Below are 24427 nucleotides of genomic sequence, written 5' to 3'. Positions count from 1 at the left end.
AGGTGAGGACTGAACCAGGACCCTATGAGATAGGGCCCAGCTATGAGCCTCAGTTTCCCCATCTCTGTAATCTTCATTCAGTTCAGTTCAACAGTCATGAAGCACTGATGATACAAAGATAGAAATGGCCTCAGGAGTTTACATTCTTTTTTTTTGTCTTTGTTCCAACCCCAACAACTCTGTCATGGATGGATCTCATTCTTTATGATAAGTCCATCACAGAAGTTACTTCCATATTTTTCCACCATTGCCATTGCTGATCGCAACTCCCTCCTTTCTTATTTCTCCACTACTATGTACTCTATTTTCTCTCTCCTTTCACTCTGACTCTGCTGTAGGGTCATTGACTGGCTCAGCAGACAGATCCCTAGTCCTGGGGCCAAGAAGCCCTGAGCCCCCATACCACCCCTTAGGCCCAGCATCCACTTGGCCCTATGGTCCTGGGAAGGCCTTCCAATCCCAGCCCCTTGCATGAAGTAAGAAAGAAAATGTGTTATATCTGGCCACTCTCCCACCATGGTCCATCCTCTCCTCCTTTATTCACATCCCCACCCCTTCCCCCTGCTCCCCCCTCCTTCTTACTCCAGATGTCTATACCCCATTGAGTATATATGCTGTTTCCTCTCCTAGCCATCTCTGATGAGAGCAAAGGTTCCCTCATTCCCCCTTGCCTCCCCCCTTCCATATCATTGCAATAGCTCATTGTAATAAAAAAAATCTTATGTGAAATATCTTGGACTATTCCTCCTCTCCTTTTTCTTTCTCTCATTCCATTTCCCTTTTTTTCTATTGACTCCATTTTTACACCATATTTTATCTTCGTATTCAGCTTTCTCCTGTGCTTCAACTATAAAAGCTCTCTCTACCTGCTCTATTAACTGAGAAGGTTCATATGAGTATTATCAGTGTCATTTTTCTATGCAGGAATACATGCAGTTCATCCTCATTAAGTCCCTCATATTCCCCCCACCTCTCCTCCAATCTCCATGCTTCACCTGAGTCCTGTATCTGAAGATCAAACCTTCTGTTCAGCTCTGGCCATTCCAACAGGAACATTTGAAATTCTCCTGGTTCATTGAAAGTCCATCTTTTTCCCTGGAAGAGGACATTCAGCCTTGCTGGGTAGTTCATTCTTGGCTGCATTCTAAGCTCTTTTGCCTTCTGGTATATTGTATTCCAAGCTTAGGAGCTTCCAATGTAGTAGTAGTTCCTGCTAAGTCCTGTGTGATCCTGACTGCAGCTCCATGATATTTGAACTGTGTCCTTCTGGCTGCTTGTAATATTTTCTCTTTGACTTGGGAGTTCTGGAACTTGGCTACAATATTCCTAGGGGTTGTTTTTTTGGGGGATCTTTTTCTCGGGGGGATCGGTGGATTCTCTCCATTTCTATTTTGCCCTCTGCTTCTAGAATATCAGGGCAATTTTCCTGTAGTAATTCCTTGAAAATGATGTCAAGGCTCTTTTCCTGATCATGACTTTCAGGTATTCCAATAATTTTTAAATTATCTTTCCTAAGTCTGTTTTCCATATCAGTTGTTTTTTCAATGAGATATTTCACATTTTCTTCTAATTTTTCATTTTTTTTTTGGTTTTGAAGTATTGATTTCTGATTTCTGGTAAATTCATCAATCTCCTTGAATTCTATTCTTTGTCTGAAGGATTTGTTCTCCTCAGAGAGTTTTCTTATCTCTTTTTCCATCTGGCCAATTTTGCTTTTTAAAGCATTCTTCTCTTCAATAACTTTTTGAACTGTTTTATCCATTTGACCTAAGCTGGGTTTTTAGCATGCTGTTTTCTTCAGCATTTTTTTGGATTTCCTTGACTAAGTTGCTGACTTCATTTTCATGTTTTTCCTGCATCTCTCTCCTTTCTTTTCCCAGTTTTTCTTCCAACTCCCTCATTTGATTTTCAAAGTCTTTTCTGAGCTCTGTCACAGCCTGAGCCCAATTTCTGTTTTTCTTGGAGTCTTTAGATGCAGGAGCTTGTGCTTCCTCATCTTCAGACTGAGTATTTTGATCCTTCTTGGGCTCATTTGCAAAATATTTCTCAATAGTCTTCTTTATGTTTCTCTGCTTGCTCATTTTCCCAGCCTGGGCCTGGTTTGGGGTGTTTCTTGAGCTTTTGGGACACTCCCACAAGGGTCTCAGTGTGTGAGGCTCTGTCTTCCCTCCTGGTCTGTGAATGACCATAAACGCCCCTCTCTGCCATGGGACTGACGTGGGGGGGTCCTGCTGTTCTATGGGGTGGCCTAGACTGTGATCAGGATCTGAATGTGGTCAGAGCCCCAGAGTCCTGTTCCAGGGGCAGAGGACCAAGCTCACAGTCTCTCTTCACTCCTCTCACTCAGCTCAATGGGCTCATGCCCTGGGGGCTCCTGCTTACTGGCTCTGCCTGCTTCTGTTTCCGGCTCTGGGCTGCAGAAAGACCAAGCTGCTCCCTGTGTGCCCCGAGGGCTGTGCTCCATGTGCTCTCTAGCAGAGGTCCCCTGCTGTTTCCCCACTTTGTGCCTGGTGCTCTTCGGGGTGCAGCTCAGGAGACTCCCCCGCTGCTGTGAGCTGGGGCCCCCAGCGCCCTGGGGCTGCCTCCAGGAGGCTGAAGTTCTTTGGCTCTGGCGGGCCACCCCTCTGGTGGGCCACCCCTCTGGCAGGCCGCCTCTCCAATCCCGGGGAGCAGAGCCTTTCTGCTCTTTTCCAGGTTACCTTGAGTAGGAGAACTGCCTCACTGGGTTCCTTTGTGGGTTCTGTCGCTGGAAAGTTTAGTTAGAGTCCTTAGCTGATGAGTTTTATCAGAGAGATCCTAAGACTCGATCCCTTCTTGTCAGGAGTTTACATTCTATCAAGAAATAGTATATACAAAGAGAACAAAGTAGAAAATAACCTCAGGACAGAGGGGAACCTGATTTCAGAATGGGGTTGTGTGTGTGTGTGTCCCAGGAGGGGAGATATGGAGCTGGGGGTTTGAAGAAGAAGGTGAGAAGGGAGACACCAGCCTACAAAAAAGCATGAAGGTGGGTGCCAAGGAACAGACCAGGATCCTGGGAATAGAGACCACATGAGAAGCAATGGGGAAGATCGTAGATTGGAGCCATGTAGTGAAGAGCTGCATCCCATCAAATGGAGGCATTTGTTTTATCCTAGGAGGAAGCAGGGAAGGAACACTGCTCACCTGGGCTCAAGGAAATTCTGCTTCATGGCTATGGGAAAGGAGGGAAGAACTGGGAGGGAAAGAGATCAGTTGGGAGACAACCACAGTCATCCATCAGGTAGAGAGTCAGTCTTTATCCAGGGGGATTCTGCAAAGGATGATGGGAGCTTGTCCCAGGGTGGAGATCTGGCGCTTGATGGGAGATGGAGAGGGAAGATTGGAAAAGACCCAGAGATGATGTGGAGGCGTTGGTCTTGGGGAACTGGAAGGATGGGGCTGCCTTTGGCAGGGAAAAGGGTGGCTATGGGAGGAAGGAGACTGAATTAGGTTTGGGGCTCTATGGGCCTCTCACTCCATCTCACCCTGTTTCCTGGTCTATTGTGGACTGGGTGGCAGCCTCAGTAGGCAAAGCTGGGATAGAAGACCTCAGATACTTCCTACCTGTGTGACCCTAGGCACGTGAATCTTCCACAGAACACTGAACAAAGACTGTAAAGTAGTATCAAAGATCTCATGCTGAAAGAGACCTCCACCCTCAATCACCTAGGCCAACTAGCTTGTTGTACAGGGGAGGAAGCTGTGACTTACCAGTAAAGAGGCTGAGTGAGGCCCTCTACCCCTAGAATCTCTCCACTCTGTTGTCCTTAGTCCATCCTCTCCCTTTTACAGCTGAGAAATGAGGCCAAAAGGAGTGAAATAGCCAGCATAAATGACTAACACCTATTGATGGTTAAGGATAGAACTGAAATTTGGATCCAGGTCTCTTGATTCTTTTTTTTTTTTAGGTTTTTGCCAAGGCAATGGGGTTAAGTGACTTGTCCAGGGCCACACAGCTAGGGGATTATTAAGTATATGAGACTGGATTTGAACTCAGCTCCTCTTGACTCCGGGGCCAGTGCTGTATCCACTGCACCACCTAGCCACCCCTTGGGTCTCTTGATTCCTAAGAGTCATCAACAATCTTTCAGTCTGCTAATTTTCATTTTACTTGAGGGGAAAAAGACTAAACTTACAAGTTGTAATATTCCCCTTTTACTAGAGCATAAATGATGTTTCTAATTTATATAATTTAAATGCACCATGTAATTGTAATGGTCCTTCATAATAGTTATATGACCACATCTACAATAAAAACCATTACTTTGAATAAAAATAAATTTTGAAGAATTTTTTTTTTGTTTGTTTTTAGTTTTTTTTTTTTGCAAGGCAATGGGGTTAAGTGGCTTGCCCAAGGCCACACAGCCAGATAATTATTAAGTGTCTGAGACTGGATTTGAACCCAGGTACTCCTGACTCCAGCACCGGCGCTTTATCCACTGCACCACCTAGCCACCCCTTGTGAGATGCTATTTTTAAAAAATTATTTTTCCATCTACACACAGCAATAGTTTTCAACAATCGTTTTTTGCAAGGTTTTGGGTTTTCACATTTTTCCCTCCCTACCTTCCATCCCCCACCCCTGACAGAAAGCAATCTATCATAGGTTTCACATGTGTAATTATATTAAACATAAATCCATATTAATCATTTTGTAAAAGAATCATTAAATGGAAATGGGAAAAAGCATTTCAGAGGAAAAACACAATGTACAAGACAACTTTTAAAAACTGAAGATTTAAATGCAGATCACTCTGTATTCAAACTTTGAAATTCTTTCTCTGGATACAGATGGTATTCTCCATTGCAGACAGCCCCAAATTGTCCCTGATTGTTGCACTGATAGAATGAGTGAGTCCATTAAGGTTGATCATTGCCCCATGTTGCTGCTAGGGCATACAATGTTCTTCTGGTTCTGCTCATCTCACTCATCAGTTCATGCAAATCCTTCCAGGCTTCTCTGAATTCCCATCCTTCCTTGTTTGTTGCGGTCCACTCTGGGCAGCTGGGTCTCAGTTTAATTCACACAACTCTTCGGGGAGCTCCGCCGGACATGTCCCGCATGTTCAATAATGAAAGTCAGCCAGTGAGAGATAAGCAAGGAGTTTATTGCAGGTATATGCTACATCTCCGACTCACATAGTTGAAATAAGGGTATATATAAGCCTAGTCCCCTTGTATCAGCATCCCTCATCTCCAGGCCTGTGGCAGTATAACGGGTATGCCACAAAAGGTCTGTATCCTGGAAAAATGTGGAATCTTCAACAAGATAAAGATGAAAGGTAGAGAGATAAGGACCAGAACTCCTTCCTGGGACACTTGAACAAGATGAGGATGAAAGGCAGAGGGGTAAGGACAAAAGGGCCTTCCTGAGAATATTCAACAAGATAAAGATGAAAGGCAGGAGAACAAAGAGACAGAAGGGCCAGAGCTCCTTCCTGAGTTCAGAGCACTCTGGTATGGACCTTCCTGTTGTCCCAGGTCTCAGTGATTCTCAGGATGAACTCCTCATGGCCCCATACTCTATCTATTATCCCCTTACACTTGTTTCTATTAGAACTTCTTTTTTTTCTGTTTTTTTTTTGCAAGACAATGGGGTTAAGTGACTTGCTCAAGGCCGCACAGCTGGATAATTAAGTGTCCAAAGTCACATTTGAACACAGGTCCTCCTGACTCCAAAGCCAGTGCTCTATCCACTGCGCCACCTAGCTGTCCTAATAGAACATTAAAAAAATTAATTTTGAATTTTATATAATTTCCCCCCAATCTCACTTCCCTCCTGCCACCCCACCTCCAATTTCTTATAGATTTCTTATAGAACAATAGTGTTCCATCTCATTCATATGCCACAATTTGTCCAGCCATTCCCTAGTTGATGGGCAATGAGATGCTATTTATAAAGCAAGAGCACTGTGGATTGGATTTGATGCCACAGAGGTCCTTTCCTCTGAGATTTGTTGGGTCTATAATTCAGAGATGGAGGAAAGGGTGAGACATAGGGAAGGAAAGAAGATGGGAACGTGGAGGCAGCAAGGTCCGCCCTCAGCGACAATCTGAAGAGAATGCAGAGGTAGGGAATTCGTTGTAGAATTGGGGGTGTTTCTGGATGAGGAGACGAAGTGCACACACGGAGCCAAGTTCTAGGAAAACAAAGGGCAGAGCTAGTTGGTAACTGCCCTGAAGGAGCTCCTGGAGACAGAACACTGAGAAGTGTGTGCTCACATTGGAAGGCGGTCATGAGGAAGATGGGTTAGATATTGTGCTGGGCTTGGGGAAGGTGCAGAATAGCATAAACTCCCTTACCTAGGAGGATCAGTAAAGGGACGGAGGACAGAAGAGTGACTCCGCACAATCCTTGCCTTGGCCACCAGATGGCAGACCAAGCTCTAGCTGTTCCAGCTCTCAGCTCTCCTTAAGAGTCTTCATGGATGCATGGCAGGTTCCTAGTTGGGTCCCTGGGGCCTCAAGCCCCCTGCCCAAGAGAGAAGAGACTGTCCTGGATACCACACAACTCCCAGCCAACTTTTGGGAATTATAGCTGCATATATAAAGATGGTCATAACTTCTCAAACTTTATCAAAATGGTTCAGTCCCCATATTCTCCCTCCCATTTTCACATGAACCAAAGGACTACACACTCAGGTTATAGCTTAGACCACAACCCCTGAATAGCCCTGACAAATAATTTTAGATGCCCAGCATGATGCCTCTTGTAGCAAGGTCTGGACTTTGAGTTCCCAGGGGATTGCAGCCCTCTTGAGTCTTAGCTACACTTTCCCAAAGGGAGTCCATTTGTAGAGAAAGAACAGTCAGGCATCTCCCAGTTTCCCAACTGACCACTGACTTCCAGTGGCCACTAGAGAGAGGTTTTCCATTGATCCATTGATGCCATTGATCTGCTGCCCCTTGAGCCTGTCTCTACAACCTATCCCTTCCCTATCCTGTCCTTCCTTCATCCCCAACTTCTCCCTACCCTAAGCTCCATGGGCAAGTTACTTGTCTTCTATGGCGCAGGGCCTGCTTTTATATTTGATCGTCATTCAATAGCATGACCCTTGTTTTTTTTTTTTTAACAACTTGTGGATTTGACCTGTTAATCTTTTAAGCCTTCAGGAAGGGAATAATAGAGAAATTCAGAGGAAAGAGGAATCAGTCCTAGTCATCTCAAACACCAGCTACATAAAGAAAGGTGTAAGCAATAAGAGTTGCTTCAAAGTGGGAACAGGAAAAGAGTGGATTCTCCCTTCCTGGAAGCCCCCAAGCAGAGGCTGAAAGACCATTGGATGTGATAGTGGGAATTCTTATTCAAGTACCAATGGATTCCAGTTGCTGTCAGTCTCAGGTGCTTTGGGGCACCTTCAGTTCAGAGGTTATGTGATTAGCAAAAGGGGTGTGTAGTCAGGGGATTGGAGGGAGGGATTCTTTTCCCTTGGGTCCAAGAGTAGGGGCAGGAGGGCAGGGGCCCTAAAGGGAAGGGGAGAGGAGAAGGTAATTCATATAGGAGAAGCAAAGGGGACTCCTGGGTCCCTGAGGGGAAGGAGACATCTGAGGGGAAAGGGAAGTTGGTCAGTTGGCAGTTCCTTAAACCACCTTCTCCTTAGGAACAATTCATGCAGCTGAATGGTCTTGCTTTGTTTTGACAGTCTCCTGAGGTGAGGAAGGTTCACCTGATCTGGTTCTCAGTCTTGTTTCTCTTTTCACCCTGCCCATCTATAGTCCTGATTCAATACTATCCACCAGGAATCACTAATCTCCTCAGAGATGAGCAACATCTATTTTCCTCAGGTACTCAATCTACCTAGAGACCAGAACAATTATCCCCTTCCTCCAGGGATCTAGACTACCCGTAGGGCAGAGCATTACTCTTATTCCCAGAGACTCAGGGATCAGTGACATCAGAAATCAATCTGTCAGTTCAAATGTCCTAAGAAGACACAAGAGGCTGTATATGAATCCATCTGGGAAGAATGGGAGCAAGCCAGGCCAAGTACTCTGGAGATTCAGTTGAGTCCATAGTAAAAATGGTGCAATTGAGTTAGAGATGCCAAGGGGCAACCTGAAGGTTGTGTCCTATATCTGCTTCACAAAGGCCAGTTATGTTAAATAGAGATGTACATTTTTAAAATTAAATTTTATTTTTTAATGAGAAAAAACTACTTCTTCCTACTCTCCCACTCCAAAATGAGAAAAAAAACCCTATCAAAAATATTATAGACACATATAGTCAAGCAAAATAAATTACTTCTTTGGTCAAATCCAAAAAAGTATCTCATTCTACTCTCAGTTTTCAATTATCAGGAGGAGAGGGTAGCATGTTGAAGTTCCCAAAGGTTTTTGTCTGTACCATGTTGACATTTGTAATTTGTCCTTCATGTTTCATCAGTTCATACAAGTCTTCCCAGGTTTCTCTAAAACCATTCCCTTCATTTCTTTTTCCTTTTTAAATTTTATTTTTTCCAATTACATGTAAAGATAGCTTTCAACTTTAATTTTTCATGGATTCTGAGTTCCACATTTCTCTCCCTTCTCTCATCCATCCCCAAGACAGTGAGTAAGCTGATATGTTACTTGTACAGTCACGTTAAACGTATTTTCATATTAGTCATGACGTGAAAGAAGAATCAGAACGAAAGGAAAAAATGAGAAAGAAAAAAAAATAAAAATGTGCTTTGATCCGCATTCAAACTCTGCAGTTCTTTCTCTGGATATGGATAGCATTTTCCATCACAAGTTTTTTAGAATTCTTTCATCACTGTATTATTGAGAAAAGATAACCATCATAGTTGATCATGTTCTGCTCACTTCACTTTGCTTCAGTTTATTTCTTTCCAGGTTTTTCTGAAATACACCTGCTCAGCAATTTTTTTTGTTTTTTTTTTTTTGCAAGGCAATGGGATTAAGTGACTTTCCTAGGTAATTATTAAGTGTCTGTGGTTGTATTTGAACTCATATCCTCCTGACTCCAGGGTCAGTGTTCTATCTACTGGGTCACCCAGCTGCCCCTGTTCAGCATTTTGTATTCCATCACATTCATTTACCACAACTTATTCAATCATTCTCCAATTGATGGAAATCTAATTCTTTGCCACTACTATAAAAATTTTTGTATATTTTGTTCCTTTTCCCTTTTTCTGGATCTCTTTGAGATACAGATCTAGTAAGTGGTAGGGTTGGATAAAAGGGTCCCAGTTTTCCTACATCCTCTCCAATATTGATCATTTTCCTTTTCTGTCATATTAGTCAATCTGATAGGCTTGAGGTGGTACCTCAGTGTTTTAAATTTGCATTTCTCTAATGATTTAGAGAATTTTTATATTACTATATCTTTAATTTCTTCATTTAAAAACTGCTTGATCATATTTTTGACCATTTATCAATTGACAGTGACAAGTATTCTTATGCATTTGACTCAGTTTTCCATCAATTTTAGACATAAACATTGGCTGTAAAATTTTTTCATTCTCTGCATTTCTTCTACTCTTGGTTGCATTGGTTTTGTTTGGATAAAAACTTTTTTATTCAATGTCATCAAAATTAACCATTTTGCATTTTATAATGCCCTCTTTTTAACATTTATCAATTTTTACATCACAAGGGTATTCCAACAAATTTATAAACCATAGGGGCCTGTATCAGAAACACTGGCTGTAAAAAATTCAGCTATTTAAAAAAATTGAATATAAAACTCATGTCCAGAAAAAGGTAAACAAATTTCCTAAAACAATGGAACACTCATGATTGAAAACTTTGAGCTATACTGTCACATGAGCTCCAATCAGAATTGAATGTTCAGTGCAACAAGACCATTTAAGGGTGAAGACCTTTCCAGTTGGTGAACTAATGAAGGCAGGAACTGTCTTATTCTTTTTGTATCCTCAGCACTTAATATTTATTAATCTACTGACTGGGCTGCTAGGTGGTGCAGTGGTCCTGGAATCAGAAAGATGCATAGCTGTATGACCTTGGGCAAGTCACTTTGCCCTGTTGGCCTCAGTTTCCTCATCTGTAAAATGAGCTTCAGAAGAATCACTCCAGTATCAATGCTAAGAAAACCCAAAGGGATCAGATGCAACAGAACAAAAACAATTTACTGACTGAAGGCATGATCTCAGGAATATTAAGATTGAATCATTTGGGTGGCTAGGTGGCACAGTGGATACAGCACTGGCCCTGGAATCAGAAGTACCTGAGTTCAAATCCAGCCTCAGACACTTAATAATTACCTAGCTGTGTGGCCTTGGGTGAGCCACTTAACCACATTGCCTTGCAAAAACCTAAAAAAATTGAAGCATTCCTTCAATTGCAATGCTTTTTAAAGGTCAAAAAACAAAAATTCTTGAAAGAGAAGCAACTAAGACACAAGATTTTTGCCGATAGGCTCCCATGTAGAAGATGTTTAAATTAGGGCAGAGAACTAAACTCTGTTTAATGTTAACAATTTGATAACTCGGGGCTCTGAGTTATTGTGATATTTCTAACCTTTCACTTAGTATAAACTTCCTTAAGGAGCAGAGGGATCTTTTATGGACCTCATAGTCCATCATATCGTTCTGGTTAAAATGAACTAATTAACTTTGTAATTACATCTCTAGAGAAGAAGAAAAAGAGAGATATGTAGTATCAGTGATCACCTTTACCCTTTCTCTTTTAAAACACCAACACCAGTTTACCTCTTTCCATTTCCATATACAACACCATGTACAGGTCTAATCTGAAATCTGGTTTACAGCCTCTCCTCAGGGGCTTCAGCTTCCACTTTTTGGAGCTTTCATTTGGCTTATCAGCCCAGAATGGATGTAACACAATTCCTTCTCTTTATCCTGTAGACTTTGACTCTAGGAGCTGCCATGCCTGGTCTCAGGCCTGAAGGCTGGACTTTGAGTTTTAATGGCCCAATAGCCTTGGTTCCTTTCAGTAAATTTTATGATGATTTTTATAATGAGTGTGGGCAATGCTTTCCAGTCAGGTCAAATTAGGAGATAATCTCAAATAGGGTGGGGATAATGTGAGTCAAATGAGTTATATTTATACTCATGCTCTAGACTTCTGCTTCAGCAAAACTTGGAAACTGGTGAAGTTTGAGCTTGGAGGTCCAGCTGGCAATTTATACCAATTGCGTCCTGAAGATCTGACCTAACCCTGCCACCTACTTAGAATACTTCCTTGGTGAGCTCCTACGTCTTCCTTTTTCTCTGAGTGGTAATGTGTTCCTGGCAGGAAGAACAATCCTGCAACCGCAACCCCTTCTCCAGAAAAAAAAAATCTGTGATCCAAAATTCAATGTCAACTGTGCAAGATGGTGGGCAAAAATACTAGTGGCTTCTTTGGCTGCATTAGGAAAGGATTTCAGTGGTCATCTAACTCCTGTAACTGTACTAGAATGCCTTCTCCAATGCACCCAGCAAATGGTCTCACAGACTTTGTGTGAAGATCAATGATGGGTATGTACCAGGTGCCAATGTCTCATGTCCCTTCAAATCCATTGCAAAAATAAAAGATAAAAACCACTGCAAAACACTTAGCACAAAAGTGCTTTTAAAAATCCCTGAGGGTAGCTCATTTGGAGAACCTTTTTCATAGTATCCAGTACTGGACAAGGATAGTTAACTCTATGCCAGAGACATGATTGCAGACAAAAGTCAGATACTTCCTGGCTAGTGTCCACTGCCTATGCTCTTCCAGAGTTAAGGCCAACTGTGTTTTTCATTTTGCATTTTTATGATCTCATTTTGGACTCTCCATGCCTGACTTTAATGACCCTCCTTATATAAAACATTCAAAAAACCATAAAGCTTCATTGAAGTTTATAGTAAACCACAAGCTGTGGTTTTATTTGGTTTGCATTATGCTTCTATTGTCTTAATTTCTTTTTATTTTGTTTTAAGAATTTTTTTTTCCCAAGGCAAATGGGGTAAAGTGGCTTGCCCAAGGCCACCCAGCTAGGTAAATTTTTTCTTTTATTAAAGATTTTATATGAGTTTTACAATTATTCCCCTAATCTTACTTCCCTCCCCTTCCCCCCATGGAAAGCAATCTCTCAGTCTTTACTTTGTTTCCATGTTGTATATTGATCCAAATTGAGTGTGATGAGAGAGAAATCACATCCTTAAGGAAGAAATAAAAAGTATAGGAGATAAGATCAGACAATAAGTTATCTGTTTTTTTTCTAAATTAAAGGGAATAGTCCTTGAGTCTTTGTTCAAACTCCACAGCTCTTTATCAGGATGCAGATGGTATTCTCCATTGCAGACAGCCTCAGATTGTCCCTGGTTGTTGCACTGATGGAAGGAGCAAGTCCATCAAGGTTGATCGTCACCCCCATGTTGCTGTTAGGGTGTACAGTGTTTTTCTGCTTCTGCTCATCTCATTCAGCATCAGTTCATACAAACCCCTCCAAGCTTCCCTGAATTCCTGTCCCTCTTGGTTTCTAATAGAACAATAGTGTTCCATGACATACACATACCACAGTTTGTTAAGCCATTCCCCAATTGAAGGACATCTACTTACCAATTCTTTGCCACCACAAACAGGGCTGCCATAAACTACAAGTGATGTTTTTACTCTTTTTCATCATCTCTTCAGGGTATAGACCCAGTAGTGGTATTGCTAGGTCAAAGGGTATGCTCATTTTTGTTGTCCTTTGGGCGTAGTTCCAAATTTCTCTCCAGAAAGGTTGGATGAGTTCACAGCTCCCCCAACAGTTAATAGTGTCCCAGATTTCCCACAACCCTTCCAACAATGATCATTGTCTTTTCTGATCATATTGGCCAATCTGAGAGGTGTGAGGTGATACCTCAGAGAAGCTTTAATTTGCATTTCTCTAATTAATGATTTAGAGCAATTTTTCATATGGCTATGGATTGCTTTGATCTCATCTGTAAATTGCCTTTTGCATATCCTTTGATCATTTGTCAATTGGGAAATGGCTTTTTTTTTTAAAACAAATGACAGTTTTCTGTATATTTTAGAAATGAGTCCTTTGTCAGAATCATTAGTTGTAAAGATTGTTTCCCATTTTACCACATTTCTTTTGATCTTGGGTACAGTGGTTTTATCTGTGCAAAAGCTTTTTAATTGAATGTAATCGAAATCATCTAGTTTGTTTTTGGTGATATTCTCCATCTCTTCCTTAGTCATAAACTGCTCCCCTTTCCATAGATCTGACAGATAAACTAGTGCTTGATATTCTAATTTGCTTATAGTATTGTTTTTTATGTCTATGTCCTGTATCCATTTGGATCTTATCTTGGTAAAAGGTGTGAGGTGTTGGTCTAATCTAAGTTTCTTCCATACTAACTTCCAATTTTTCCAACAGTTTTTATCAAAGAGAGAGTTTTTATCCTAATAGCTGGACTCTTTGGGTTTATCAAACAGCAGATTACTATAATCATTTCCTGCTATTGCACCTAGTCTATTCCACTGGTCCACCACTCTCTTAGCCAATACCAAATAGTTTTGATGAGTGATGCTTTTTAATTTTAGATCAGGTAGGGCTAAGCCCCCTTCTTTTGCACTTTTCATTAAATTCCTGGAAATTCTTGACTTTTTATTTCTCCATATTAATTTACTTACAACTTTTTCTAACTCTAAAGTAATTTTTTGGAATTTTGATTGGTAGGGCACTAAACAGGTAGTTTAGTTTTGGTAGAATTGTCATTTTTATTATATTAGCTCTACCTATCCATGAGCAGTTGATATTTGCCCAGTTATTTAAATCTGATTTAATTTGTGTGAGAAGTGTTTTATAATTGTTTTTAAAAAGTTTCTGAGTCTGTCTTGGAAAACAGACTCCCAGGTATTTTATATTGTCTGAGGTTACTTAGAATGGGATTCCTCTTTCTCCAGCTAGGTAATTTTAAGTGTCTGAGGTAGGATTTGAACTCAGGACCTCCTGACTCCAGGGCCGGTGCTCTATCCACTGCACCTCCTAGCTGCCTCTATTGTCCTAATTTCTGATGTGGATGATACACACCAGGTCCCTGAAGATTAATGTAGCAGTAATAACTGCAATCTTCTAGCATATTTTTTACAAATACATTCATATACAGGGTGATTTGCAGGGATTGCAATTTTTTGGGGGTGGGGCAAGAGTCATATGTCCCTGGCCAGACAAGAGCCATGGTCTTTCTGCAGTCCTGAAGCAGACCAGTTCCTTCTCAGTTACGTGAATGCAGATTGTTAAGCAGTAAGTGAGATTTTGAATCTAGCTCAAAGAGGGGGGTGATCAAGGCACTGAAGTTAGCTACAAGCACCATTTTGTGGCTCCTGAAATTTCTTCAACTCTTGTGATTTTGTGACTTCTGTCTTCCATGAGACCTTCAAAGATCCAACAATACTCATCACCATTCCCTGAAGGAGTGTGTGACATCCCTGGTCATTAGGCAGACTAGTTCTCATGGGTAAATTGGCAGTATCACATTTGGTCCTTGTAGAGAGAAGCAATAGTTTAGATCCCTTAGATCATTTGCCATTTCTGGTCATGGGGAAGATCCAATGTTTGGATAAATGGGTGATATGGTGATATCACTTCACTAGGTAAATTTACTTAAGAAAAAAAATGGCAGATTTACTGGCTTGAGGTATAATGTTCTGTCCCTTGGGAGAAGAATGACATTAGTTCCTATTCCAAAATAGTTTGACTTAAAAAAATCATGATCCAAAAATCTCTTTACAAGTCTAAGCATTGGTCTCAATAACATTTAAAAGTAAAGAAGGAAAAGCCTTAATCTTGAGTGAATTGATTCCATGAGTGCAAGTTAGAGGAAGTGAACAGATATCCATTCATCTGAAAAAAAAAAATCCAAGAATCTTAGGAGACCACAAGTTCCTCATGTGCCCACAATGTAACATATCAACCAAGGGAGCTAGTATTATATGAAGTTGTATGTTGTATGATGCTGGTCCCACCTTACTCTTCTTCAGGCAAACCTTCTCCAGAGTATTTTGTTCAGTTCTGGGGCACCTTTAAGAATTACATTAATAGGGCAGCTAGGTGCCACAGTGGATAAAGCACTGGCCCTGAAATCAGGAGGACCTGAGTTCAAATTCAGCCCCAGACACTTGACACTAAGCTGTGTGACACTACACAAATTACTTAACCCTGATGCCTTGCAAAAACCAAATATATAATATATATTGTGTTAATATATATTATAAATATTATATTATATTAATATATTAAAGTATTTATATATATATTTAATATTAAGCTGAGAGTGAGCTGTCCAGAGGAGGATGGCCAGAATGACAAAGGGTCTCAAGACCCTCCTTGTGGCATCTGCCAAAAATTGAGCATGGTCAGCTTGGGAAAAACTTAGTGGGGGATGAAGGAGATATTAGCAACTAGACTTCCTAGTCCTAGAAACTAAAGTTCTAATGACTGGAGGGCATCTGGAGGAGGGATGTCTCCAGAAACCAAGGTGACACATCTCAAAGATCCCATTGGACTTCTCTTCCAGAGAGTTGCCTCCAGGCAGGACAGTCTGTTACAGGATGTAGGTGGTGGTACCCACTTCCTGGGGGCTGGCAGACCCCTTGAGTAGGGAGGGACTGGTCCAAACCATTGTGAGCTCAGTATGTGGGAGGTTCTGAAAGAAAGTGTGGGAGAGAAAAGGCATTAGGCTGACCTCTACAGAGGGTTGTGTTAACCTCATTCTGAATACCTGTGAAACTATGCCAGGACATTGTATGGCTTCCATTTAAATTGTCCTAGGAAGATTTTGTAGATCACCTGGCAGAAGAAGATTCCAGACCCTGGGGTCCTTTCTCCAGTTAACCTGACAAACATTCAAACTAACACAGAGGGCACAACTCTGACAGACTGGTCACATTTGAATGCCAAACCTATGCTTTCCAGAGAGACTATTTTATGCTGAACTCACATAGGACAAGCTCTCACAAAGGTTGGGGGGGGGGTCAGAAGAAGTGATACAAGAACACTCTAAAGGTTTCAAGAACTTTGGAACTGTGGGACATGGGAAGACCCTGGCCCAGGACTGCCCAGCATGGGTGCCCTCATCAGGGAAGGGGCTGTGCTCTAGAAGCAAGGCAGAATGGAAACAGCTCAAAGGAAGTGTGAGATGGGCAAGTCTAGTGTCCCCACCCGAGGTGTTCACAAGGAGTACTTGTGTTGAACTGTGGTAGAACATTCTGGGCTCCAATGTATGTGTCTGATCAGCCTCAGTCCCTAGCAAATGTACAATAACCAACCAGCCCCAGGAGGAAGGGGAGAAAGAATTTGGACCCTTGGGACACTTGGAACCTTTTGGGCAGAGCCCCTGACCTAGAATCCCTTCCCTACCAGGCCCTCCAGGTGTTCCTATGGATTTCCAGGAGGCAAAGGGGACAGGTTGTCCCATGTTGACACAGTCAAAACCATCAGTGAGCCATTGGCTTCCTTTATTGAACTTGGGCCTCTGCAGCCTGGACCTCAAAAAGACTTCCAGTCTTCCCAGAGGAGGAGGCTTGCTGATCCTGGAGTGAGGAGGAAGCCTTGGGAGCCTCCAGAGGCTGGGGAGAGGAGTTCCTTGGCAGTGGTAATATGACTGACTTCTTGAAGCATAACAGGCCCACCAGGGTGGGCAGCATGATCAGGATGATGAGGCTAATCCCAAGGATCAAAGCCCACTCTGGATAGGGAGTCTCTGACATTTCAAACTGTGAAGACAAAGGGGATTGGACTCTGAAGATGCTGTGTTTGGGTTGAGATCAATTTCTGGGGAAGAAGGGTAGGAGGAATAGCTAGTGAGGGATGGACCCCTGAAGAGGGAGACGAGGAGAGGGGTGCCTGGATCCCTGGGGTGAGGGATAGGAAATGGGGTGTCTGGATCCCAGGTATGGGGGATGGGGAGAGGGGTGCCTGGATCCCTAGTTGGGGGATAGGGATAAGTGCCTAGATTCCTAGAGTGGGGAATGGGGAGGGGGTGTCTGGATCCCTGGAGTGGGGAATGAGGAAGAAGCATGTCTGGGTTCTAGGAGGGGGTGAAGGATGAGGGAGAGCCTGCCTGGGTGCCTGAGGGTCAAGGGAATAGGGAGCCCTCAGTGGGGAGCCCTCAGCTCACAGTGCTCCAGTCCCAGGCTGTATAGGTGGGGTGCTTCCCCAGACTCAACAGGTAGCATATGAAAATGATGATGATCACCAGCAATGTGACATAGCGCAGCAGGAACTCATGCATTATCCAGACTTTGAACCCCATGCAATCCCTCACTTCATTCATGAACCTGGAGGTGGCCGTGTATGGGTAGCTGAGCTCAGGGGCTTCCCAAGTGGGGGGAAGGGCAGCCCTGAGCTCCCCTTGTTTTTCTCTGGTTTCCCTATGATATTCAACATTTGCCTCTTCCCAGATTTCTCTGGGTTTTGATGGGCCTCCCTTGGTCCACCTGGATCTCTCTGGTCCCCCTAGTTCTTTCTGGCTTTGATCTCTCTCCCTTGTTCTCTCTGGCTTTCACCAGGTCTATCCACAACTTTGGGTGCACTCTGGGTTTCCGTGGGTCCCCATCCAAGACTTTCTGGGGCTTCCTGGCTCACCCAGGACTTTTCTAGGTATATTGAAGAATCTTGGCTCACAGTTACCTCTTGGCCCCATAGATCCAGGCCACAGCAATGTTCTCAAAGAGGATCATGGTACATAGAGCCACAGTTCCAATAAAATCATCAAACAAGTTCAAGAAGTAGAGGCCAGAGTGATGGCTGAAGAGGAGGCTGAAGAGGAAGCCCAGGCACCCGATGGTCACTGATGGGCAAGGAGGAAACAGGGTCAGGTCAGAGATCAGAGTTCAAAAATGCATGGGCATAGCACCACAGAGGATCAGGAATAGGGTTCACCCAGATATCAGAACATTAGACAAGTTGGTTTAAGGTTAGAAAAAGGTCAGTGGGATGGAACCGGAGAGCAGGGTTCCCTAATGGCTGCTCACCAATTATTAAAATCTTCTCCGACTTTCTTCTATGCCCCCACCATCCCCATTGATCCAGGTTCTCCTTCCAAACTTCTTGAGAATCCTACAGAACCTCATTCTCCACCCAGAAGTACAGCTCAGAACCTTGCTGATCAAACAGAGATCTCAGGCACAATCCTTTTCCCCCTCCCCATCACTCCATCCCAATCCTCTCCTCCTTCAATCCCAGCCTCATGTCCAAGGATTCTGGCTCTCAATCCCATCCTCTCCAAAGTTCCAAACAAGCCCCTTTTCTCAGTGCTCCTCCGTTTCCACCCTGCTGGTTTCTCCTTCAGGAAACTCTCTCCACTCCAGATTAGGAGGCTGTGAAATGTTTGGCAGGGGATAGAGATCAATTTGGTCCAGATGATTATTCCCCATTAGCTACCCATTTATGACTGGCTTGATTTCTGAGATTGGATTAAGATATCTATTTTTTTGCTTTGGGGTGATTAGGTAATATATCTATCTATCTACATATTTAGATAGATAGGGAAATAGATGCATGGATGGATAGAAAGAGAGATAGATATGCCCATTTGGGCATTGTCATGAGTTCAAATCCAGTCTCAGACACTTCCTAGCTTTGTGACCCTTTGGTAGTTATGTAACCTTCTTCACCTCAATTTTTTCAGCTATAAAATGAGCAGGTTGGTTGATTAATGGGCTAATGTGTCATCGGAGTTACTTCTTTTCTGTTTTGTTTTTTGTTTTGTTTTGTTTTAGGTTTTTGCAAGGCAAAAGGGGTTAAGTGGCTTGCCCAAGGCCACACAGCTAGGTCATTATTAAGTGTCTGAGACTGCATTTGAACCCAGGTACTCCTGACTCCAGGGCCTGTGCTCCATCCACTGTGCCACCTAGCTGCCCCATCAGTAACCCGGAGTCACTTCTTTTGATAAGAACCTGTTGAATCTCCTGGACAAAGGCCACTATTGGGGGCTTAATTACTCACAATCTTAAGCTCAGAATATGAGATCCCAGTCAACAAATTCAGTTTCATGGGGGGGTGCCTGGCCTGGCCTTGCCCCAGATAACCCCTGTTTTTGAAGCTGCTCATTGATTGGAACTTGGCTATTTATCTGACTTCTTTTTTGTTTGATCATCATCCATATCCTGCTGGTTCTTAAGACTCTTCTCCCTCAAAGTTTCTCTGTTTCTTGTCTCTGTCTCTCCCCTTCCCTCCCACCCCACTCTTTCTCTTCTCTCTCCCTTCCTTCATTCCTCTGTCTTTCTTCCCTTTCCTCTCCCTCTCTCCTATTCTTTCTTTCTCTCTCCCTCCTGCTGTTCTCTCATTTTCTGTCTGTCTCTCCCTTCTCACTCCCTCCCTCCCTCCCTCTCCCCCTTCTTTTCTTCCCCTCCCCCCCCCCAAGCATCCAACACAATGCCCTCCCCAGCCAGGTCGAAATCTGACTCTTTCCAGACTTGTTCCCCATTATTCCCCTTTTCCTCCCTCTATGTCCCAGCTGAGCAGGTCCAGAGTTGGCTGATGTAGCTTCCTTTGGACTTCTTCCTGGCGGTCTTTCCCCTATCACTCCTCCGTGCATGGCTTCCCTGGCAGAACATAAGGTCCTGGAGGGCAGGGATTGCTTATGAGTTGTCCTTGCTTCCCCAAACACAGAGCCTGCCAGGCACAAGGGTAGGAGCTTCCTTGATGCTTGACTGATTGAACAGACCCATGATCACAGTCAATGTTCAGGGTGGTACCTACCAGAGATGGTCAAAGAGGAATTGTGAAGCCAGGGGAAGGTGTCCTGAAGTAGGATCTGGATAGTCTGCATTAGTCCCATTGAAGAGCTCAGCGCCAGATTGATGAGCATCAGGAAGAAGATAATCGACCATAAAGTTGCATCTGGGAACTTGGCTATGGCCTCAGTGAAGGCCATGTAGAGCAGGCCAGGGCCTTCTGTGTTCTGTAGGCAGCAGGTGGTGGTAGGATGCTCAGGTTAACTGGGAGCCAGCTGGGCCTTGGCCTTCCTGAGGATTTCCCCCACCCCATCCTGCCCCTCCGTCTGTGTCTGAATAAGGGTTCAGTTGAGAAGTTCCAGCCCTCTCTCCCCAAGAACTCCACCCCACCCCATCACCTCTCTCCACACCCCTCCAAGAACCAACCCCCCCTGCCCCAGCCACACCAACACGAACGAGCTCCTCCTCCACTTTGCAATCGGGCACATGCTCCAGAACCTGCAGCCTCAGATCATCATTAAAGTGATTGAGCCACATATTGAAGGCTCTGACTGGCATCTTCATCAGGTTTTCAGGGGGATGCACCTCTATGGGCAGCACTCTCATTCTGATCAGCTCCATCAGTTTCCAATAGCTCCTGGTTCAGGGAGTGGGATATGGTCACTGTCCAGTTCTTCCTTCCTTCTTCAGGATATGCCCCAGACTGGTAGATCTATGAGGCCTGGCAGTAGGCTTCACAGGACTAGAAAGCATGGCAGGATAAGGACTGGGACTGGGGTGGGGGAGAGATGAGGAGGAGAAGCGGAAGCCAGAAACAGGAGAGGGCCACCTGGAGTTGACTTGGCTACTTGGGATGGGGTTCCAGTCTTTCTAGGACAGGTTACCCAGGTTTTACCTTATCAGCTTGCCTTCTGCTCCACCTTCCATCTGAAGGCCATATATGTCCTGAGCCCAAAGGCCTTTCCACTTTGGGTCAATCCACTTTGTTGCTGGCCTTGCCAAGGTGCCCCCCCGCCAGAGTTAGAAGAGGCCGAGGAGCCCCATGAGCTCCCAGAGGTGAGTTCAAGGTGTTCCAGAGATATGGAGCTTCCCTTCCCACCCTGGGGTTGGAAGTGGGGGGGGGTCCTGTCACTCACTGGTTGACACACTCTCGGACGAAGGTGGCGGCCCGGAAACCTAGTACACTGAATACCACCTGAGCTGCCAGGAGGGAAGAGGCCAGGTTGGCGAAAACCAAGATGAAGGCATCCTGGGCACAGTTGGTATTCATCTTTAAAAAGGAGGACAAGACGATGAGGCCGCCACATCCACAGCCTAAATTGAAGAACACCTGTGTTCCTGCCCGCCACCACAGTATCGGAGAGAAGAGGGCTGATATCTGCAGGGGGAGGGGGAGAGGAGACACGGGAGTCCCCATCCAGCCCCTCCCACCTCCCTGAAATGAGCCAGGGCTCCAGAGACCCTAAGAAGAGCTGAAGCATGGACTGAAATGGAGCCCAATGATCTAAGAGAGCCACTGGGAGGAAACTGGACAGGTCAGAGGGGTCCCCAGCGGAGCTAACCCAGACAACCCCTCCCATAGAGCATGGGCATTCTCACCCCCAATTTTACAGAGGGGGGTCTCCAGTCCCCCTCCTCCTGCCAGGGGCTTCTCACCTTAGTTTTCACCAACTTACGTAGCCCATAAATGGAACCTTCCATCAGGTAGCTTCGTATGAGGAAGCAGAACAGGATAACATAGGGGACTATCACAGAGAAGTACAGTATCTGGAGGGGGACAGGCCAGATCAAGGGTCCAAGATGACACAGGGCCCTTGGTGGAGTTAGGGGGTGAGAGAGTCCAAGTTCACTGGGCTCAGAGTTTGCAAGATCATTAGTCAGCAGCCCCTTACCTTCCCTTTGGTGTTGCTGTCCTGGATGGAAATGACTGTCAAGAAGAGCCAAACCACTAAGAGGCAGATGCCAATGTTCAAGACAATGCCCCCACTGTCATCGATTCTGTTTGTGATGTGCAGGGTCTGACCGTACCAGAAATAAACAGATGGGGTGGCTCGGGTACAGTTGGAATCTGGGGAGCCAGCACAGGGGTGAAATAGCTGAGGGGAAGGAGAGGCAGGGCAGGGACCCCAAGTCCCAGCCGACCTGGCGCTCACCAGGGATGCTTGTGACTGTCCATTTGGGGCATTCTGTCCAGGGCAGTGGGTACATGAAAGAGTTCCTGAGGTATAAGATGCTCCAAGCGATGAAGATGTTATAATAGATAATCAACAAGAAGGTTATCTGCAGGCAGGGGGAAGAGCAGAGGCTTAGTCAGGCTGGGCTCCTGTCCACCACCCCTGGGGAGAGCTAGGAGTGCTCAGGAAGCCCCCCCAAGCCTCACCAGGCTGCAGGTCAGTCCTACACTCCCGAGCCGGGGGTGGATCTTCCGCCAGACATCAGAGCGAAAGTTCTGCCCCAAAGCTAGCTCCATGAACACCAAGGGGACACCCAGGATGAAAAACAGCAGGACATAGGAGAAAAGGAAAGTGCCTGAGGGGTGTGGAGAGATGGAGGAGAAGCAGCTCAGGGACTCATGTAGACACCTTCCCACCCCACCCCCAGTCATGGTTCTTCAGGGACTCACCTTCAGTCTCCCACTGGCGATTGAACACCTTCTACTCTAGCTCCACCACTTCAGGGCCCCAGGTATCTCTTCTCAACCTTCCTGACCCCTTCAAGGATCCAGACACCTCTCTCCTATCTTTCCCCCCTTACCCCACCCCTGTCTTGGCTCTTCAGGGACCCAGGCATCTCCCTTTAGGGACTAGACAACTTCTTCTCCAGCCCTACCACTTCAGGTCCTGGGTATCTCTTCTCAATCTTTCTGGCCCCTTCCAGGATCCAGACACCTCTTCTTCCCCTCCCACCGAGTCTTGGCTCTTCAGGGACCCAGGCCTTTCCTCCTTCAGCCCCACCTCCTAGGGGCCCCAGGTATCTCTTCTTAACCCTTCTGACCTCTTCAGGGACCAAACCAACCCTTCCCTTGGCTCTTCCCTCTCCCATCCTGTCCCCAGACCTTCTAAGACTTAGGCAACCAGCCCCTCAACTCACCAACCTTCAAACTGTTGGCACAAGGAAGGGAACCTCCAGATGCTCCCCAGTCCCACAGAGAAGCCCAACTGTGTCATCATATACTGGGTCTTGCTCTTCCAAACATACTTGCTGGTTCTCCTGTCCACAACCTTTGAGTTGTGGGCTGGTTCTGGAGGGCCTTCCTCAGTGGCCATCCTATGAACAAAACCCAAAGAGCAGGACCTCCCTTAGAGGAGGGGCCAGATGCCCCAAAAGCAGTTGAGTTGGGGGGAGGAGTTGTGGAGAATTTCCACTGGGGGCCCCATCTCCCACCATCCCTAGGAAGGCTTGGCACATCCATTACCAGTGTGTTTTTTAGCTGGTAAACAGCCTAGCCCTGGTCTTGAGGTTCCCCATTCAGTTCCTTCTCCTAGACTGAGAACCTTTCAATCCCTCCAACCACCAAGACTCTCAAAGGGTACTCTGAACTGGGACCATGCCCATCTACACATCCCCTGGCAGGATCTAGAACTTAGAGCCAGAAACTATGAGTTGCCTCCAAAATCTGGAGGGGAACCATCTGGATCATAAACACTTAGAAAGTGAACATGTAGAGTTCCTCTGGAACTCAGAAACACTGATCTAGAACCCAGTTACCCCTTATAGCTCAGAATACAGTACTAAAATTCAAGAACCTGGAAGCCTCACCCTAAAATTGAAGGGCTAGCATTAGAACCCAGGATCCAATAACCCTAACTCCCAGAATGGTATAGACCTAGAATCTAATTGCAATTACTCCCTCCCATGTAGACCCCTAGACCTAGAACTAAGGACCTTCTTAGGAATCCCAGAGTCCTGACCTAGAACCAGACCCCCAACCCCCAGATCAGCTCCCAAATCTAGAACTGAGACCCTTCCCTGGTAAGACTGGTTAAACCCGCACCTGGTGGAGTGAGAGTCGACTTGGTTCTGGGTCTGGGAGGCAGGCTCCGCTGACACCTTCTGCTCAGTGGCCATGGCTGGGTCTCCCCGACCTCAGGAAGACCAGGACCAGGACATCAGGGTCCCTGTACTGGTCGTAGAGCTCGAGGGAATGGTGTTGGTGGGAGGAGTCCAGTCACTGCCCTCGCACGCGGGAGTCCTCGGGGAAGGTGTCTAGGGTGGGGTGGGAGAAGCATAGAGGGCGTGGCTTCTAGAACCCCCACCCAGCGGGGAGTGGGGGAAGTCCTTGAAAAGCTAGTGGGCTGTGTCCTTCCATCCAAAACTTTCTGCTCCTATCCTCATCTTCTCATTTGTCCCGCAAGTGGCGATCTCTAGTCCCTCCAAAGATTTTCTTCCTTCCCATCTCCTGGTACGCAGGGTTTGGGAGGGGCGGTCTCTAAGAGACGATCCCCTTCCCTCACTCCTTTGGTTCTTCTGCTCCCCGCTCGCCCGGATCTGACTTGTGGAGGCCGACCGATACTAACCCTAGCGTCGTTGTCTAGGGGGTCGGGGAGACTTTCCCGATCCCAGTGGCCGATTGAACCTTTAGGGCTGTTTTTGACTTCTGGGACAGATATCCTGTGCAATGACCCTGGATGATGGGCACACACGGTCCCTGTGGGGAAGAGATCCATCCGTATGGTGGTTGCCTCTCTAGAAGGTTGGGAGGTTTGCAAAGCTCTTTGACAGCCACCCCTGGAATGATTATTTCCTCTATGATACTGAAGAAACTGAGACTCAGGGCTGAGTGCAG

General features: G+C 45.2%; 1 protein-coding gene across 3 annotated transcripts; it reads right to left on the bottom strand.

The window, feature by feature from the left end:
- Positions 1 to 16398: 16398 nt before the first annotated feature.
- SLC6A16 (solute carrier family 6 member 16) lies at positions 16399 to 24065 on the bottom strand. 3 transcript variants are annotated; one of them, XM_074219770.1, is made up of 12 exons: positions 23636 to 24065; positions 22736 to 22908; positions 22022 to 22101; positions 21795 to 21921; positions 21534 to 21709; positions 21298 to 21408; positions 20778 to 21019; positions 20092 to 20278; positions 19667 to 19868; positions 17594 to 17753; positions 17082 to 17241; positions 16399 to 16677 (listed from the first exon to the last, which is right to left on the bottom strand). In XM_074219770.1, the coding sequence occupies exons 1-12, from the start codon at positions 23707 to 23709 to the stop codon at positions 16420 to 16422; spliced, it is 1950 nt and encodes a 649-aa protein (XP_074075871.1). In that variant the 5' UTR covers positions 23710 to 24065; the 3' UTR covers positions 16399 to 16419. The 3 variants fall into 3 exon arrangements, with proteins under 3 accessions (XP_074075871.1, XP_074075870.1, XP_074075872.1); XM_074219769.1 differs by having other exon boundaries at positions 22022 to 22170; positions 23636 to 24064; XM_074219771.1 differs by having other exon boundaries at positions 20778 to 20911; positions 22022 to 22170; positions 23636 to 24064.
- Positions 24066 to 24427: the final 362 nt, after the last annotated feature.

This window comes from Macrotis lagotis, chromosome 1, assembly GCF_037893015.1.
Source record: "Macrotis lagotis isolate mMagLag1 chromosome 1, bilby.v1.9.chrom.fasta, whole genome shotgun sequence".
In the NCBI taxonomy this organism is placed as follows: domain Eukaryota; kingdom Metazoa; phylum Chordata; class Mammalia; order Peramelemorphia; family Peramelidae; genus Macrotis; species Macrotis lagotis.
The sequence above is the reverse complement of the archived record's forward strand: the minus strand, read 5'-3'. Positions and strand labels throughout refer to the sequence as shown.